This window comes from Trichoderma evansii (assembly GCF_050947405.1).
Source record: "Trichoderma evansii strain SZMC 28006 chromosome Unknown GGI43scaffold_8, whole genome shotgun sequence".
In the NCBI taxonomy this organism is placed as follows: domain Eukaryota; kingdom Fungi; phylum Ascomycota; class Sordariomycetes; order Hypocreales; family Hypocreaceae; genus Trichoderma; species Trichoderma evansii.
The window spans coordinates 747,410-761,986 of NW_028145198.1; the positions used below are offsets into that span (position 1 = coordinate 747,410).

At 45.9% G+C, this 14,577-nt stretch overlaps 5 protein-coding genes across 5 annotated transcripts; 3 read left to right on the forward strand and 2 right to left on the reverse strand.

Annotated features, from left to right (window-relative positions):
• Positions 1–258: 258 nt before the first annotated feature.
• Positions 259–2,531, reverse strand: GGI43DRAFT_403511 (Ppx/GppA phosphatase family-domain-containing protein). Its single transcript, XM_083205798.1, has 2 exons — positions 2,100–2,531; positions 259–2,029 (listed from the first exon to the last, which is right to left on the reverse strand). The coding sequence occupies exons 1-2, from the start codon at positions 2,288–2,290 to the stop codon at positions 328–330; spliced, it is 1,893 nt and encodes a 630-aa protein (XP_083061296.1). The 5' UTR covers positions 2,291–2,531; the 3' UTR covers positions 259–327.
• A 331-nt stretch (positions 2,532–2,862) lies between these two features.
• Positions 2,863–4,486, forward strand: GGI43DRAFT_362413 (Ca2+ transporter). Its single transcript, XM_083202395.1, has 4 exons — positions 2,863–3,344; positions 3,408–3,491; positions 3,551–4,290; positions 4,356–4,486. Exons 1-4 carry the CDS (start codon positions 2,994–2,996, stop codon positions 4,381–4,383), a joined length of 1,203 nt encoding a protein of 400 aa, XP_083061297.1. The 5' UTR covers positions 2,863–2,993; the 3' UTR covers positions 4,384–4,486.
• Positions 4,487–7,486: 3,000 nt separating this feature from the next.
• Positions 7,487–9,198, forward strand: GGI43DRAFT_422487 (amino acid permease/ SLC12A domain-containing protein; the record flags this gene model as incomplete). Its single annotated transcript, XM_083208118.1, has 2 exons — positions 7,487–8,228; positions 8,300–9,198. 2 exons carry the CDS (start codon positions 7,487–7,489, stop codon positions 9,196–9,198), a joined length of 1,641 nt encoding a protein of 546 aa, XP_083061298.1.
• Positions 9,199–9,791: 593 nt separating this feature from the next.
• On the forward strand, positions 9,792–11,103 carry GGI43DRAFT_403521 (beta-class carbonic anhydrase). The gene is made up of 3 exons (XM_083205799.1): positions 9,792–10,010; positions 10,126–10,519; positions 10,579–11,103. Exons 2-3 carry the CDS (start codon positions 10,414–10,416, stop codon positions 10,983–10,985), a joined length of 513 nt encoding a protein of 170 aa, XP_083061299.1. The 5' UTR covers positions 9,792–10,010; positions 10,126–10,413; the 3' UTR covers positions 10,986–11,103.
• A 245-nt stretch (positions 11,104–11,348) lies between these two features.
• Positions 11,349–13,428, reverse strand: GGI43DRAFT_362479 (MFS transporter). The gene is made up of 2 exons (XM_083202396.1): positions 12,729–13,428; positions 11,349–12,658 (listed from the first exon to the last, which is right to left on the reverse strand). Exons 1-2 carry the CDS (start codon positions 13,051–13,053, stop codon positions 11,427–11,429), a joined length of 1,557 nt encoding a protein of 518 aa, XP_083061300.1. The 5' UTR covers positions 13,054–13,428; the 3' UTR covers positions 11,349–11,426.
• Positions 13,429–14,577: the final 1,149 nt, after the last annotated feature.

Sequence of the window (14,577 nt, forward strand, 5' to 3'; positions counted from 1 at the left end):
ATTTCTTTTCCTATGTAGTTTCGTCTTTTGTCTATTTCATCACAAGTGATGAATCATTTCAGATTGTTACATAGAAACCTCCATAGAATTGCAAGCTTCAATTAACACAAAAAATGTGTTTTTAGTTTGGTCTTCTAATTCAATTGTTCAAAAATCATTTTTCCCCCATATCGTCGGTCGTTTATGTGAATAAAAGTATTGGTATGCGTAGGCAACGATAGTAATGTCAATGTGACCCAATGCAGTTAAGTCACCTTGTGAATCCTGATTCCGTATGCATTATTACTACGAAGCTATGTTACAGAAATTATTTCCATGCAGCCATTATCATTCTGGAGCTTCCAAAATCCCCTCTTCGACCACCTCAACTTTGACTTTCATGCCCCAAGGGTCATCTTTTCCTATCCAGTGTTTTTTCTTACCAACTCTTTGGATGACGTTGACATTTTCCTCCAGAGCATGTTTCAGTTCTGCAGGATCGTCCTTCTTCTTTTGTATCGATATTGTCAACACTAGCCCTTCTTTATTCTTCTTCTTACCCAAGTTCCATGCCCACTCAGAAGAAAACACGACCCTGGGCTTCACAGGGTCAATTTCTCCGGACGGGTATAGGCGAGTAATCATGTACCCAATCCTGCCTAAATAGGTAGTCCACCACACTTCCTCTGGAGTAATTAGCGATCGTAATGCATCTCGGAATTCCATCTCTCTTGGCGGCAGTTCTCCTCGGTACCGAGACTCCAGCATCAAGGCAAGTCGAGCACGGTCTTGATGCGATACGCCGTGCGTAGACGACATAATTCCGACACTAGTTGAGTAAAGCGCAGTCGTCGATGCCGTCTCCTTGGACATAAACATGTGCACATATATAACGTTGGCGAAGGAATCTATGACGTGCTCGCCAAATTCTTCGGGGAACCGTTTCGTCAAATTCTTGGAAGGTTTTGGGATGGCACGCTTTATCAACTCCTGGATGCTGAGGAAGGAAGGTGGCGCAAAGTTCATAGTTGCCACTTGCAATGGAGATTGTTCCCTGATGTCGGGAGAAAGAGTCCTGAATAAATATCCTTCCCGTACACCGCCCTGGCAGAAGTGAGCTTCCCTGATTCCATGAGGGATAGCCTCAGCCAAGACGTTGACTAAGAATGCCACTGCAGGAACCTGAGATCGCCGACGATCCGAAACTCGAAAGACATCCTTTGCCGCTTTGGCTATGTTTTTCACTGTATCAGTATCTTCAAACTGTTCTCGGCCAACCGTGTACCCATTGATGATAGAAATTGGATAGTGTTTGCCGTGAGACTGGTTGAGGTATAGCAACAGATAACCCCAGCCTCGGAATCCACCGCCCGACAGGTAGATACGAAACCCTCCCTCTCGTTTGGCCTTATCTACCAAACTGTCGGGGATTTGTAGATGATTATAGGCATCTCGAAAATTTTCCACCATTTCCTCCCGAAATCGAGCAACGGCTGCCTCTCCATCTTGCTTTTTCTTGCCCTTCTTCAAGTCACTCAATTGCCTGCTTAGAGCGGCCGCGCCATACGGAAAGCTAAAGCTTCCAAGAGGGCTAATTCTGATATGACCCCCTTGGCTTACCATCCAGGTGATTTGTGTGCTGCCCCCTCCTAGATCCATTACAAGGCCTGCTAAATTTCTGAAACCACTCGCAATGCCCAACGCCCCGATCTGTCCTTCCACTTCCTTCGGTAGCATTTCTATGGATAGGCCAGTCTTTTCTTTGACAATTTCCAAAAATTTGGCTGAATTAATAGCCTTGCGTGTCGCCTCCGTTGCAACAACATGGATGTTTTTTTGATGGACTCCCATGTCGTTACAGACGATCAGGAAACGATTAAAGACCGTGATTATGTCCTTGATTATATCATCGGGGATTGGAACCTGCTCTCCTGTCTCTGGGTCAAACTGCGAATCATAAAGCGATATGCCAGATCGGTAGGTCAATACTGTCGGCAAGATACGCGCCATGGGAGTCGATAAGTCCGTAATAGAGAAACGAATACCATTGCTAAAAACACGCTCCATCCGTTAGCCCCTAAGCCTATATAAAATACTGGGTTGTATCTGAAGTAACTCGCCTTCCCATGTCCACAATCCCTACGAGCTTGTCTCTGTGTCCCTCCCATGGCGGATGAGGCCTTTCTTTGTCTCCAAGCGGGATTGCAGGTATGGCGGGCGTCATGAGAGCGCCTTTATCTGATTCATTCGCTCCTTCATCTTCTTCAATATCTGAGATTATTCCCAGATCTTCAAAATCCGAAATACTCATGATGACTTTTGGCTATGGTGTTATTGATCAAGTCGGACAGTATTGCGTCAATTCCCATATCTTCCTCATTCGAGAGTTCTACTCCCTTTATAAACACAGCTGAAGAGTGGAAACTTTATTTTGAGAATCTCGCCATTGCTTCAAGCCTCAGTGACGTCACATTGGAATGCTAAAGTCGTGAATATGTATTTGTTCTGCGACAATGTATTAATTCTACGAATATTCTTGTAGTTTAATAATTACGATATGTTCTATATGTATACAATCACAATTAACGAGTTTGCGTTTTCCGAAGGATTCATGCATATCGTGCTGTCAGATTCTAATCGCACGACTAAGATTGACGTTCAAGGATTCACAATTCCCTACGGACAGCCCTATCACATGCACAATGCGGGGGGAGCAAGCTTGAGCCCGGATTCAGCTTCGACCGAACTTTAATATACTTCAGCTATTGGTTGGGTCAATGAGCAACAGTTAGTGTCATATCTAGTATAATATCAATGTCTTTAAGAATTGCTGTTATTCGATGAGAGGGGAAGCCATTGAAAACTCAATATTCCCCGCCTCACACCAAATGCCATTAGCGGCTATCCATAATTACAAGCTTCAGCATTCTTATTTCCCTTCACGATAGCCTCAACCGAGCAGACAATCATGAGCGATATTTTAATAACAGTCTCAATAGCTCATTACGACGTTTATGGCGAACTCTCAAAATGGCATCAGATGTTCTGACTCTGCTCTCGGCGGAGATGTTGAAGAGCAGTCTCCTCTCTTGCCGAGCTCTGATCCATGTCGGCGAGAGTTCCGAGTCTTATTGAGAATGCTCACTCCTGGCAGCTATTCCAATCTCCTTCTCATCTTTATCCCTCTGGGCATAACTTTTGGTGTTCAGAATAGAACTCCAGAACTCATCTTCTGGTTCAACCTCCTGGCCATCATTCCGCTCTCAAAGCTCAATCTTCGCAAGCTCCGCCGGCTATCGTGCATGCTAGGCCCTTTGGGCGGTGGGTTTTTGCATGCGATTCTAGATAATGCGCCGTTATTAATCGTACGTATTACACATTGAATGCTAAATAACGGTCAGATTAGACGGATGTTCACCAGCTGATAGGTAGGCATTGCGGCCATCCAACACGGCGCAGCCCATATTGCGCAGTCATGCATCCTTGGGAGTGTCTTGGCCAATCTGCTTCTCGTAAGCTCCACACATATTCTCCTCTTGTGTATAACTATTAATGTTTAATGCGTGCAAAGGTGGTGGGGTGGTGTTTCTTAGTCGGAAGCATCCGGAACAGCGAATTAATATTTAATACTACGTTTGCATCAACAGCGTCATCTCTGATGATCGTCGCGTCAACGTCCCTTGTGGTTCCGTCTGCGATTTCTGAGATGCAGTGTAGAGCCGACGCTGATTGTGAAGATCAGCTGGTGCGAATGTCGCGCTCTGTTTCTGCAGCTCTTCTATTTCTTTTTGTTATATATCAGCACTACCGATGGCGGTCTCACCGGTGGCTATTCTTGGAAGCCGCACCTTCTGAATTAGATGCTGAACATGATATAAGTCGTATATTTCTGGGAATCTTTGAGGGTCTGCTTCTTATCTCGGTTCTAGGGCTTTCGTCGCTATCCGCCTACTTTCTCTTGCGGACACTGAGCTCAGTAACAAACTCCGATTTCATTAGCGGCAAGACAGTCAGCTTTGTCCTCTTACCGTTAGCCACCGATGGGCCAGCTCGAGTGGAAGCCATTGTGGCAGCATACCGAAATAGCATGACCACAGCTCTAGAGTTTGCAATTGGGCGAAGCATGAACGCCGCCTTGTTCGTTACTCCCATGGTGGTCCTTTTCTCATGGGCAGCCCAATCCAATCCTCCCATGACTTTGCATTTTCCAACTTTAGAGACCATTTCCATTTTCCTTGGTACGCTACTGGTTGCTGAGCTATGCCGGGACGGTAAAAGCAACTATTTGGAGGGCGCCATGTGTCTTGTCACGTAAGCTTCTTCTCAGATTATTACGTCGTTTCTCAAGGTCGATGTATTTAACAGCTTGACTCTAGGTATATGATATTATCTTTCTCTTTCTAGTAGTCAAGGTGAGAATAGAGATGCAAGATTTGCAGAGTATTCAAGCAAAGGTTATTGAATACACACTTCTCTACGAACAGGGTCATATTCTCGACTATGCTTGCCAACACGCAAAGCAGGAGCATAATGATATTTACGGATCGCGTTCTCTTTCAGGCCTAGTCATTGTTCGATATAATATATGTCATCTTTCTTATCTAGCTTGCTTACGGGGCGCTTGTGAGGCTGTTCCAGAGCAAAGCTCTAGCTAAGCGCGCCCTGCAGAATACAAGTGCATGTTCCACTGATTTCAAGTCATTTCCCAAGCCGTTGGTTCCCGATTTATGATCGCTTCGCGTTACTCCGTACATTTTCCAGAATAAGCGAACAGGGAGTTCAATGATGGGTAGAATCAGTGCAATCCAATAATTTGACATGGGGTTCTCAGCTCAGATAGAGAGGCGTTTTTTACGGCGTCACTAGCGTGCATACATTTAGGTAGTGTCATTGCTAGGAGATCGCGCTTCTGCTGATCGATGGCAGTTCGCCTTCTGGAAAGCAGCAAAAGACGCTAGAAGTTAGTTCAGGTCTGCTTCAAAGAAGCATCTGATGCGGCTTTACGCGGCTTTGAGAGCATTGCCCAATGCAAATTGCGGGTCAACATCTCTAGATCATCCAGCCAGCACTACTACGGCAATATCTTGAGATATGCCATACAAACCTAGCTGATATAGACGCACTCCAGTAGTCTCACATCAGTATACCGGTAGCAGTAATACGGCGGAATGATAACCCAACAGATCGTTTGCACCTGTAGCTCGGAACCAAATGTTGGCTACTGTAATTACGACAAGACGGCGCCCTGCAAGGGGCAGCAACGCCGGTTCAGCTCATCTGTGGAGTGGTAGAACCCGCAGCGTATCACACCAGAGGATAGGGCGTGAAAGGGCGTTGCATAAATGTGGATGCCAGCTATCAAGAAAGTAATCTTTTGATTCCATCGATTGCGCGATGTTTAAAACTTGCCCGCTGAGAAGATAAGCTGAACTATGTCCCGTAACCAATCTACGCGCCACAGTGTCACTGAAACCCGCACTCAGAAAATGAGGCATTTTGGCCTCATCCAACTCAGCACAGGTGCCATATCGGTATATGGTTTGCGACTCAGTCTCTTATGGGCTGATAATGGCCCCAGATCCAATTTGTGCTCCCACTTCCCCAAACCCGCCTCCCAGATTTTCTTTGGAGTTCATCGAGAACTCCGTACTTGGACTTGGGGAAACCTGGGGAATGAGGGGAGAGGCTTTGCGACGGTCGAATCACAGACTAGTGCCAGTTCTAGAATTTTTCTCCATCAGACGGACCGCCCAAGTGGATCATGAGAGCGGCGAAAAGGATCTCAGTGGCTGAGAACCAGTTTTCACTCTAACTCATGCATTTGGCGACTTGAAGATGCTACCTGCTAGACTAAAGCCATCCGTGGTCATAGCGGGCTCACGCGCTTGTTTGTTTTTTGCAAGCAATGATACGAGGCAAACTTGCCGCCGGCGGCTTTTATCGGCTTGGTGCCTTGATTGTCCTTGGTTCCCTCAATAACTTGCGCAGCTTGGTCAACATGTGAGGCGAATATGCGCGAAGTCTGTCCTGTGGGGTTCTCTTGCCTTCGGCTTTTTTCTTGTTATCGAGCGAGAGCCGGGCTCGTGATACGACAAGCGTGAACCAAGCATACAGTAAGACTAGCAAATGATAGCTGGCTTGGCTACTTGGTCTCCTATCTAGAGAGCGAGTTGACCATTGCCTAGCAGCTATTAGGCCATGAAAATCAGATCTTGCTAGCAAGCTGCACATCAGGCCATGGGCTGTGATGTAGCACTTGATCCTGATGCTACTCCAGAGTCATTGTGAAGGAATCACAACGGACCATAGTACCAGAGACAGAGAACAAACCGACGCGGGCCTCGCTCCGTGAATGTAACAGTCGCAGGCCCAAGTGGGGTGGCACCGAAAAGCTCCAGGATCATCTTTGTACGTAACAGTTCGAGGTGGAGACTCGTTGAGCGCGACTGAATCATGTTCTTCCCACCCTAGTCGCTCTCTCCGCATCTTCCTCCCCATCTTCGCTTGTGAGAGCAGAAAGACAAGAAACGAGAGATAAGGATTCGAGTCAGGACTCTCGGTCCAAAAGCTACCTTGTAAGAAGCTTAAATGTACTAGTACACGTAAAGCAGTTGCGCATCTTTGACTTGATGAGACTCTGCAAGATGCAAAAGAGGCACACTAATGCATTCAATGCGACCCTGTGATCAGATTGGAAAACTCTTTTTTTTTTTCCTTCTCCAACTGAAGCGTGTTCTGGAAACTTTCCACGCATGGGTAGCGCCACAGGCACGGGAGGAAAAGAAAAGCCTTATTTTGTCTGCTTGAGCTAGAAGGGAGAAAAGAGAGAAAAGAGGCTTGCGCTGGGATGAATTCAGATAAGCAGATGGGTCTCGGGGAGATAAATGCCGACGCCACGCCGAGTACTGGTACCTGTGCAGAAAAGAGTGGCTACAAGAGCGAACACGAAGCAGAAGTTAGATAGCAGTAGCAAAAGCAAATATTTTGTATGTGAAAGACAAAATGAAGACTGACTGATTATATCTTTGATTAAACAGCTAGAGTTTGAGGCGAGATTCCACTCCGTGACAACCAAGATTCGGTCACCATCTTCTCCACATGTTCTCTTGACACCTCCATCACCGAGGAATCATCCTGGCTCCAAATGTACCTGTACCTGCTTTCGCCCACGCATGGACATCCCGTACCATATCCCCCCGCAGCCAGCTATCCTGCAAGCAGCTAGCAGAGGCGTCAATGTGCCGGGGATCTGCTCTTTAGGGCGTCTTTAGGGCCACTGAAGATAGTGTAGGAGCAAACGATAAACAAGCGGTGGTTGCCGCATTCGCGCTCTGCGTGCAGGCTGTCCATGCCATGTGCTAGTATATCTAGACCCTGCAGCCTCGGTTTTGTTTTCCTCTTTTCTGCTCTCGTTTCTCCCTCATCCTCTTCCTCTCCTTGTTCTCTGCCTTCTCCATCACTCACAGTCGAGAGCAAAGTTGTCGCCAACCTCGGCGCTGCGACTATCATGGAGAAAAAGTACGGCTCTGGGCCCGACGAGGCCTACGACATCAACATCGAGGCCAGCTCCCCAAATGACAATAACGACTTCACTCTTGCCCACGAGGGCGAGCAGCTCAAGCGTGGTCTCAAGAGTCGTCATTTGCAGTTTCTAGCCTTGGGAGGAGCCATTGGAACTGGTCTCTTTGTCGGTTCTGGTGGCATTCTCGCTGATACTGGCCCTGCACCACTCTTTATGGCCTACATCTCCATGTCCATCATTGTCTATGTTGTAATGAACGTTCTGGCAGAAATGACCGTCTATCTACCGTTTAGAGGAGTTACCATCCCTTACTACGTCAGCCGATATGTCGATCCCAGTTTGGGCTTCGCTGCGGGTTGGAATTACTGGTATGCCTACACAATGCTAGTTGCGGCGGAAGCTTCAGCAGCAGCCATCGTGATAGAGTATTGGAAAGCCCATGTCAATGTTGCCGTCTGGATCGCCATTATCCTCCTTGTCTTGTTAGCGCTCAACTTGTTCGCCGCTGCCATCTTTGGCGAGGCAGAATTTGTCTTTGCGTCAATCAAGCTGATCGCCCTGTTTGTTCTCTGCATCATTGGCATTGTCCTGTTCTTTGGCGGTGGCCCGGATCAACATCATGTTCTCGGCTTCCATTACTGGAACGATCCTGGAGCTTTCGTAGAATACAATGCGAAGGGCTCGACTGGCAAGTTCTTGGGTTACTGGCATGCCTTTGTCAAAGCTGGTACGTTTTGTCTATTTTCACTGGCATTCGCCCATCCTATCTGCAATTAACTGACAATAATTTTCCGACAGGATTTGCCTTTATTACCAGCCCAGAGTTGATTGCGATCGCCGCCGGAGAGGCCGTTTCTCCTCGCCGAAACCTCAAGAAGGCCGCTCGTCGCTTTGTTTTCCGCTTGGCATTGTTCTACGGTGTATCTTCTCTCATCATCGGCATCATTGTCGCTTCCAACGACCCAAGACTCCTCGGAGCCTCTGACGCTAGCGCCTCGCCGTTTGTTATTGGCATCCAGAATGCAGGCATCCCCGTGTTGAACCACATCATCAACGCTGTCATTTTAACTTCCGCCTGGTCTGCCGGAAACTCTTTCCTCTACTCTGCCAGCCGAGTTTTATATTCCATGTCTATCAGCGGCCAAGCCCCCAAGATATTCGCTCGTACCAACCGCATGGGCGTACCATATGTGGCCGTCCTCTTTACTTGGCTCTTCACCCTCCTCGCTTTCCTCAACGTCAGCAACTCTGGCGCTACAGTCTTCAACTGGTTTGTCAACATTTCAACCATTTCTGGCTTCATTGCTTGGATCATCATCATGGTTACTTATCTTCGCTTCCGTAAAGCGATTATATTCAACAATCTCCTGGGAGAATTGCCATACAAGACGCCTTTCCAGCCCTACGCCACTTACTTTGCCCTCTTTGTCATTTCCATTCTCACCCTTACAAATGGCTTCCAGATTTTCATTGGAGATAACTGGAACGTGAGCGACTTCATCGCTGCCTACATTACTCTACCCATCGTCCTTGTCCTTTATCTCGGTCACAAGATCTGGAAGCGCACTCCCTTCTTCATCAAGACATCTGAAGTCGATGTTATCACTGGTAAAAAGGAAATGGACGAGATGGAAGCGATGGACCAGCCTCCTGTGCCCAAGAACTTGCTACAGAAGATCTGGTTCTGGCTGGCGTAAACGTATGTGAAAGGCGGAGGCGTAGTTTTGTATATGGCGTTGCTATTATTTATTGTATATAATGCTGATTCAAGATACTATTTGCTCTTGGTTATATGGTACTAGAGATTATGGCTTCTTGATAGATACCCGGTCATGACTTGGATGAGGGTTACGTTGATGAATATATTTAAACATTTAAAAATTAATAATGTTCTTGATTTTCATATCAATTGCAGTCATAGTGTACTTGATGATACTCTGTCGTTATCTGCTACAGGTCTGGTGGGAAAAGAAGCAGGTAGTTCCAAAGTTCCAAAGCCATATGCGTAGACTAAGGCCAAGGTTTACTAGTAGCTTTGTGGCCTGGAACTAAAATTGAACTCACAACCACCACGTTTGAGTAGAAAAAATTTTTCAAGTATTAAGAAGAGAATAAGTCAAAGAGAAGTTATCGCTGAAGGGGATTGTCGAAAACAATTGCCATTGCAAAGGGCGTCTGCTATACAGAATCAGATTTCCAAGCGACTCGCAGCTTTCGCTAGCTGCAGTCTGGGATATAGTATGAAACTGTAGAGTAGCGGGCGCGAAACCATCACCCAACAGTGCTTTGGGGAATTGTTTTCATATTTATATTTTACTCAGAATCTTTTAAAAACCATGCGCCCGAGTACTATTTATATAAAGACATGTATATTCCCCGGGCGCAAAATCGCTCTGGCTGCAAGATTTGTCATCTTCATTACCGCCCCTTGTTGCCAGATTGGGCCATTGCCCATCGGTGTCGTGCATGCGCTACTCGTCAGCGCATGACATCACTCTAGTTCTTTTGGGTATGTGCTGCCAGCCTCCTAGCCGTGCCGATGGTTTCATCATGAATTCTCAGCAGCATTGGTCGTTTAGACACTAGTCTTTGTTCATATACTAGCATTTGCTAATAAGAAACAGACTTAGCAATTGGATTTTTCCGAGGCTAAGGAAAGGGATTTGTCATCTAAGCATGCTATCCGCGTACCATGTGTTGAAGCTCTCAGATGGTTGTGATGTTCGGTATAGCCGGTCAGATGGCGCCGTTGCTTCGTGCTCGTTGTTCTACTATAAGTAGTCCTATTTCTCTCGATCAAATAGTCTGAATCATTCCATACTATAACACTCAACAGTTAGCTTTCCAGAAAACTTAATCATACATTTTACACAAATAACCACCTTACTCAAATACACCTCCCATCTGCCAATATGTCGACTCCATTTGAATCAGAGATCCTCGCAGCCAACGCTAAGTATGTTAGCACTTACACACACAGTGGTCTTGAATGCCCTCCATTGAAGAAGGCCGTCCTTGGTAAGTTCTCTTTAATTCGAGACCAGAGTCGAGCATTCAAACTAACTCATTATCCTCAGTAACATGCATGGATTGCCGACTTGACCCCAAGTCAGCTTTGGGTTTTGAGCTTGGTCAAGTAACCACAATCCGCAATGCTGGCGCATCAGGCCGAGATGCAGCACGCTCAGCACTTCTCACCACACACGTTTTAGGTGCTCAGGAGGTTCTTCTCATCAAGCATACTCGATGCGGTTTGCTAGGCGTTCCCGAAGAGGCGGTGCATGGAATCATGAAGAAGAACCTGGGAGTAGAGGAGTCCAAGGAGGTGGATAACTTCGATGTTCTTACTTTCCACGATTTGGAAGCGTCTACCCGGGAGGAAGTGGAATATCTTCGCAACCACCCTCTTTGGCTGAGCAAGATTAAACTGACGGGCTGGATTCAGGATACTGATACTGGCGCTCTGAAGAAGGTTGTGGAGTAAACAAATTTTAGGGGGCTATATTCAACGGGCGATAATATCAAATAGGGCTGCGAATGGTTAGGAGTAGTAAATATATGATACCAGCAACATTTGAGATCAATTGCTTTGCGACTCTGCCATCAATATGTGCATTACTAGTATTTATTTTCACTATAAGGTAAAAAAAAAAAAGCTTCAAGAGACTTGTTTTCCTGATACTGCCTAAAGATATACAAACACTTTGCACCTGCACTTTACCGCACCTGTATATAGAAATGTTAGAAAAATGACAAAGGATGCTAAAATATGAATAAGCAACTAAAACTATCTTCTCTCAAGTGTCATAGTAAACAAATCTCACTACTATAACTTGCATGCTGCTAGTCGCGTTCTTAAACGTTTATTCTGTCATTAATCTATCTAAAGCTCCTTAATGCTGACACATAAACTAACAAACCCCCTCTATTGCACATGTTTGCTCCATTGTCTAATCTTAGGCCCCCAATAAAACAACGAGAACGGAATCGGAATCAGTACGACACTCAATATCCCAAGCAACGTCAAAGCCCATGCAACGCCAAGATTTTCGTACATGGGGATGCCCACTTCCACCATTCCACCAGCAACCAGATACCTCGCAAAGGTAACAAAAACTAACCCGCTAGCAGCTAGTTGTTCGTAAGTGTAGATGATGTATTGATAGCTGCTGATGAAGACGCATAGAATTCCAAATCCAAGTAGTGCGGATGCCGCGATGGCGGACCAACATGATATTGACGCCCTCGTCGTCCACGCCATCCAGAAAAGCCCAATCGGAATTGTAGGTGCGCCAATCATCGCGAACCAAAGACGAGATTCAGGGCTAAGCTTTCCATCTCTTTGAATGATCTTTCGTGACTGGATGGTGATTGGTATTGTCGTTGCAAGAGTTAACAAGAAGCCAACACCTAAACTGAAGAATGAAAGCCCCCGGTCAGCTGGGCTGAATCCGTATGTGTTTGTGAAAATGAACGTATAACCTGGTAGAAATGTGAAGATGACGATGTATAGCACAGAAAGATATATTGAAATCATAATAATGATTGGTTCGGAATAAGACAACTGCACTGGTCGATAGAGAGCAGGGCCAATTTTAGCTTTGAATCTCTGAAATCCAGAGGCCTGCTCCGTATTCCCAATAGTATTCCCAATAATTTTGGCTGAAGGAATCTCTCCATCTCCTGACGCGATTTTCGCAGTGACAGCGGCGGTTTGCCACTCGCGTAGCGTTGGCGCATATGTTTCGGGTTGAAAAATCAAGACCAGCAGGAGAACAGCACCTGAGAGAACCAGCGTGCTCCATTCCACCCACCGCCAGCCCACAAGATGGCTGTCAGCAATCAGTCCTCCAATTGGCGGTCCAACTGCCAAGCCAAAAAATCCACCTGTAGCGTAAATCGGGAAAATGTGAATTTGGTCGATCGGATCCCACAAGTCTGAGATGGTACCACCAGCGCAAACTAACGGAGTGCTACCAAACATGCCCGCAAGGAATCGCAAAGCAAGCTGAGCGCCGATATTGGGTGCCAAACCTGCTCCCATTGTGCAGAGCATAAAAAGTACGAAGCTGATTATATAGACGGGATTTCGACCGGCGATTTCAGATAGGGGGCCAGCGATGGGAGCACCGACTCCAAACCCAACAAGAAACAGGCCTTTTGTGATAGTTAGAAGAAAATTTCAAAATACTGGCTAATTTATTTGGGCTTGGATTTGAAGACGTACCAGTTGCTAGAGATTCTGCAACAGCCGATACCCCAAATTCCGCTTGGATCCTTTCAGCTGCGGCAGAGTCCACGGCAGAGGCATATTGTACAACGAAAGATATAGCTGTGACGATCAGAGTCGCTACAAGCTTTTTTCGTATTGACCATTTTCGAGGATTGACATTAGCATCTTCTTCGTCTTGTTGCTCGCGTGGTGTCGAATTTGGTATCGTGGGTTTATCGACGGCTGTCTCGTCGGACTCATATAAGCTGGCAGGGGGTTTTTCTGTCAGTTTTAGCACTGATCGAGCTGCTATTTGACGTCTTTGCAGAAATGACTGCATTGTTGCTATGGCTCCACAACAGCTATTGTTGTCTTATGAAGGCCGGGTATGTGTGTGCATTGTGTTTCGACATCGTGCAGGGTCGGCAGTTGATATATATCAACTGAAGCTGATGAAACAAGCACATTGACTGTAGGCCCCTAACAGCCAATGACGTGTTTACACTGGCTGTATGAAAATAAATCGCCGGAATATGCATGAAAAGGTTGAGAAGCTTCTCTCGTTAAGCGGCCATCGGGCTCGCCGCATTCCCGTCCTATTCACTTAGGGCCACGGAAAAACAAGCCTTAGTAATGCCTTGAGAGCGAGCAATATGAAAGATAGTAGTACGCTGAATCCTGCCTAATTCAGTAAGCCATAGCGAGGTAACTACACAGATAAACCTGATTATACTGCTGCCAGCGGGACGATTTCATCCGACTATGAGCCGACGAAGGTAACACTGGGTGGTTGGACTGCAGCCAACAATTGAGCATTGGCCCCGTTTGGTATAGTGGGGCGGAGATGCTTGCGAAAACTAGTCAGCTTAAGTAAAAGCGAACGCCCTGGCTTTACCCTTTTGATCTTAGTCGCGTAAGATCATGAGCTTATGTGTTTTATGTGCGATATCCTTGCGAAGACTCTATTGTTCGCTTAATAACTCTGGCTGTTGGCAGAATTTCATGAGATCACTTTGAATGGAGATATTTCTGATCAGCCCGGCTTCAAATCTTCTAGAGATAGTTAAAGTTTTTGAACTATATGTTAATCTTATGTTAAGAAGTTAGAAACACTAGAAACTTTAATAGTTATAAGAAGAGTCACGTTAGCGACGCAATCAAATGGGGAGCCAAGGTACATGTATATACATAGTTGGCTACACAGCCATGGAATATGAATTGAGCCAAGACTTGAGTTTCTATTTGCTGGTATCGGTTATTTAAGTTCGATGACTAATTCTCTATGCCAGTCGACTCACGCAAAAGCAATGCTTGGATAGAAGGGGAGAAACACAATTCTAATCACTAACCAAACACTTGCAACCAAACGCAACGTAGCTCGTTTTGCTACGGGTCATGTAGGACGAGGAATCACCCAATCTAGCTTGTGAAGGCCAGGTCCTTTAAGAACCTCATTGTAGTGGCGCTAGAGTTCATATCAGTCAAAAAAAAAAAAAAAAAAAACTTGTCAAATTCTGAGTTAAAAAGAAGAATCATATTCTCCAATGTAGAGTGTAAAAAGACTATTCCTAGCCAACCTATCGGAGCTTTAATGTTCCGAGGAGTGCAGCAGGAGCAGGGGTTGTGAACGCGGCAGTTTCTGTACATTACGCACATTCGCTTGTCTCGGCTCGTCTTTCTACGCCCTGATCTTATGTAATGCTCCAATTTAATCATGGAATCATTATTCTTGCACGCTTTTTTTTCTCTAGGCGGAAGCTTTTTGACTGATCATTACTAACTGCAGGTCGCCTCTGTCGCTTAGGTGTGCCTCTTCAGATATAGATTATAGCCGTGATATTTGCAGGCTGTCAGCACTATGTTT

Bases quoted from the DNA above. Each gene is read 5' to 3' on its own strand.
- GGI43DRAFT_362479 (XM_083202396.1), bottom strand. From the start codon at position 13,053: ATGCAGTCATTTCTGCAAAGACGTCAAATAGCAGCTCGATCAGTGCTA. The intron at 12,659-12,728 runs GTACGTCTTCAA...CTATCACAAAAG, and splicing joins TGCAGAATCTCTAGCAACTG to GCCTGTTTCTTGTTGGGTTT.
- GGI43DRAFT_403521 (XM_083205799.1), top strand. From the start codon at position 10,414: ATGTCGACTCCATTTGAATCAGAGATCCTCGCAGCCAACGCTAAGTAT. The intron at 10,520-10,578 runs GTAAGTTCTCTT...CATTATCCTCAG, and splicing joins ATTGAAGAAGGCCGTCCTTG to TAACATGCATGGATTGCCGA.
- GGI43DRAFT_403511 (XM_083205798.1), bottom strand. From the start codon at position 2,290: ATGAGTATTTCGGATTTTGAAGATCTGGGAATAATCTCAGATATTGAA. The intron at 2,030-2,099 runs GCGAGTTACTTC...GCGTGTTTTTAG, and splicing joins GGGATTGTGGACATGGGAAG to CAATGGTATTCGTTTCTCTA.
- GGI43DRAFT_362413 (XM_083202395.1), top strand. From the start codon at position 2,994: ATGGCGAACTCTCAAAATGGCATCAGATGTTCTGACTCTGCTCTCGGC. The intron at 3,492-3,550 runs GTAAGCTCCACA...ATGCGTGCAAAG, and splicing joins TCTTGGCCAATCTGCTTCTC to GTGGTGGGGTGGTGTTTCTT. The intron at 4,291-4,355 runs GTAAGCTTCTTC...GCTTGACTCTAG, and splicing joins GGCGCCATGTGTCTTGTCAC to GTATATGATATTATCTTTCT.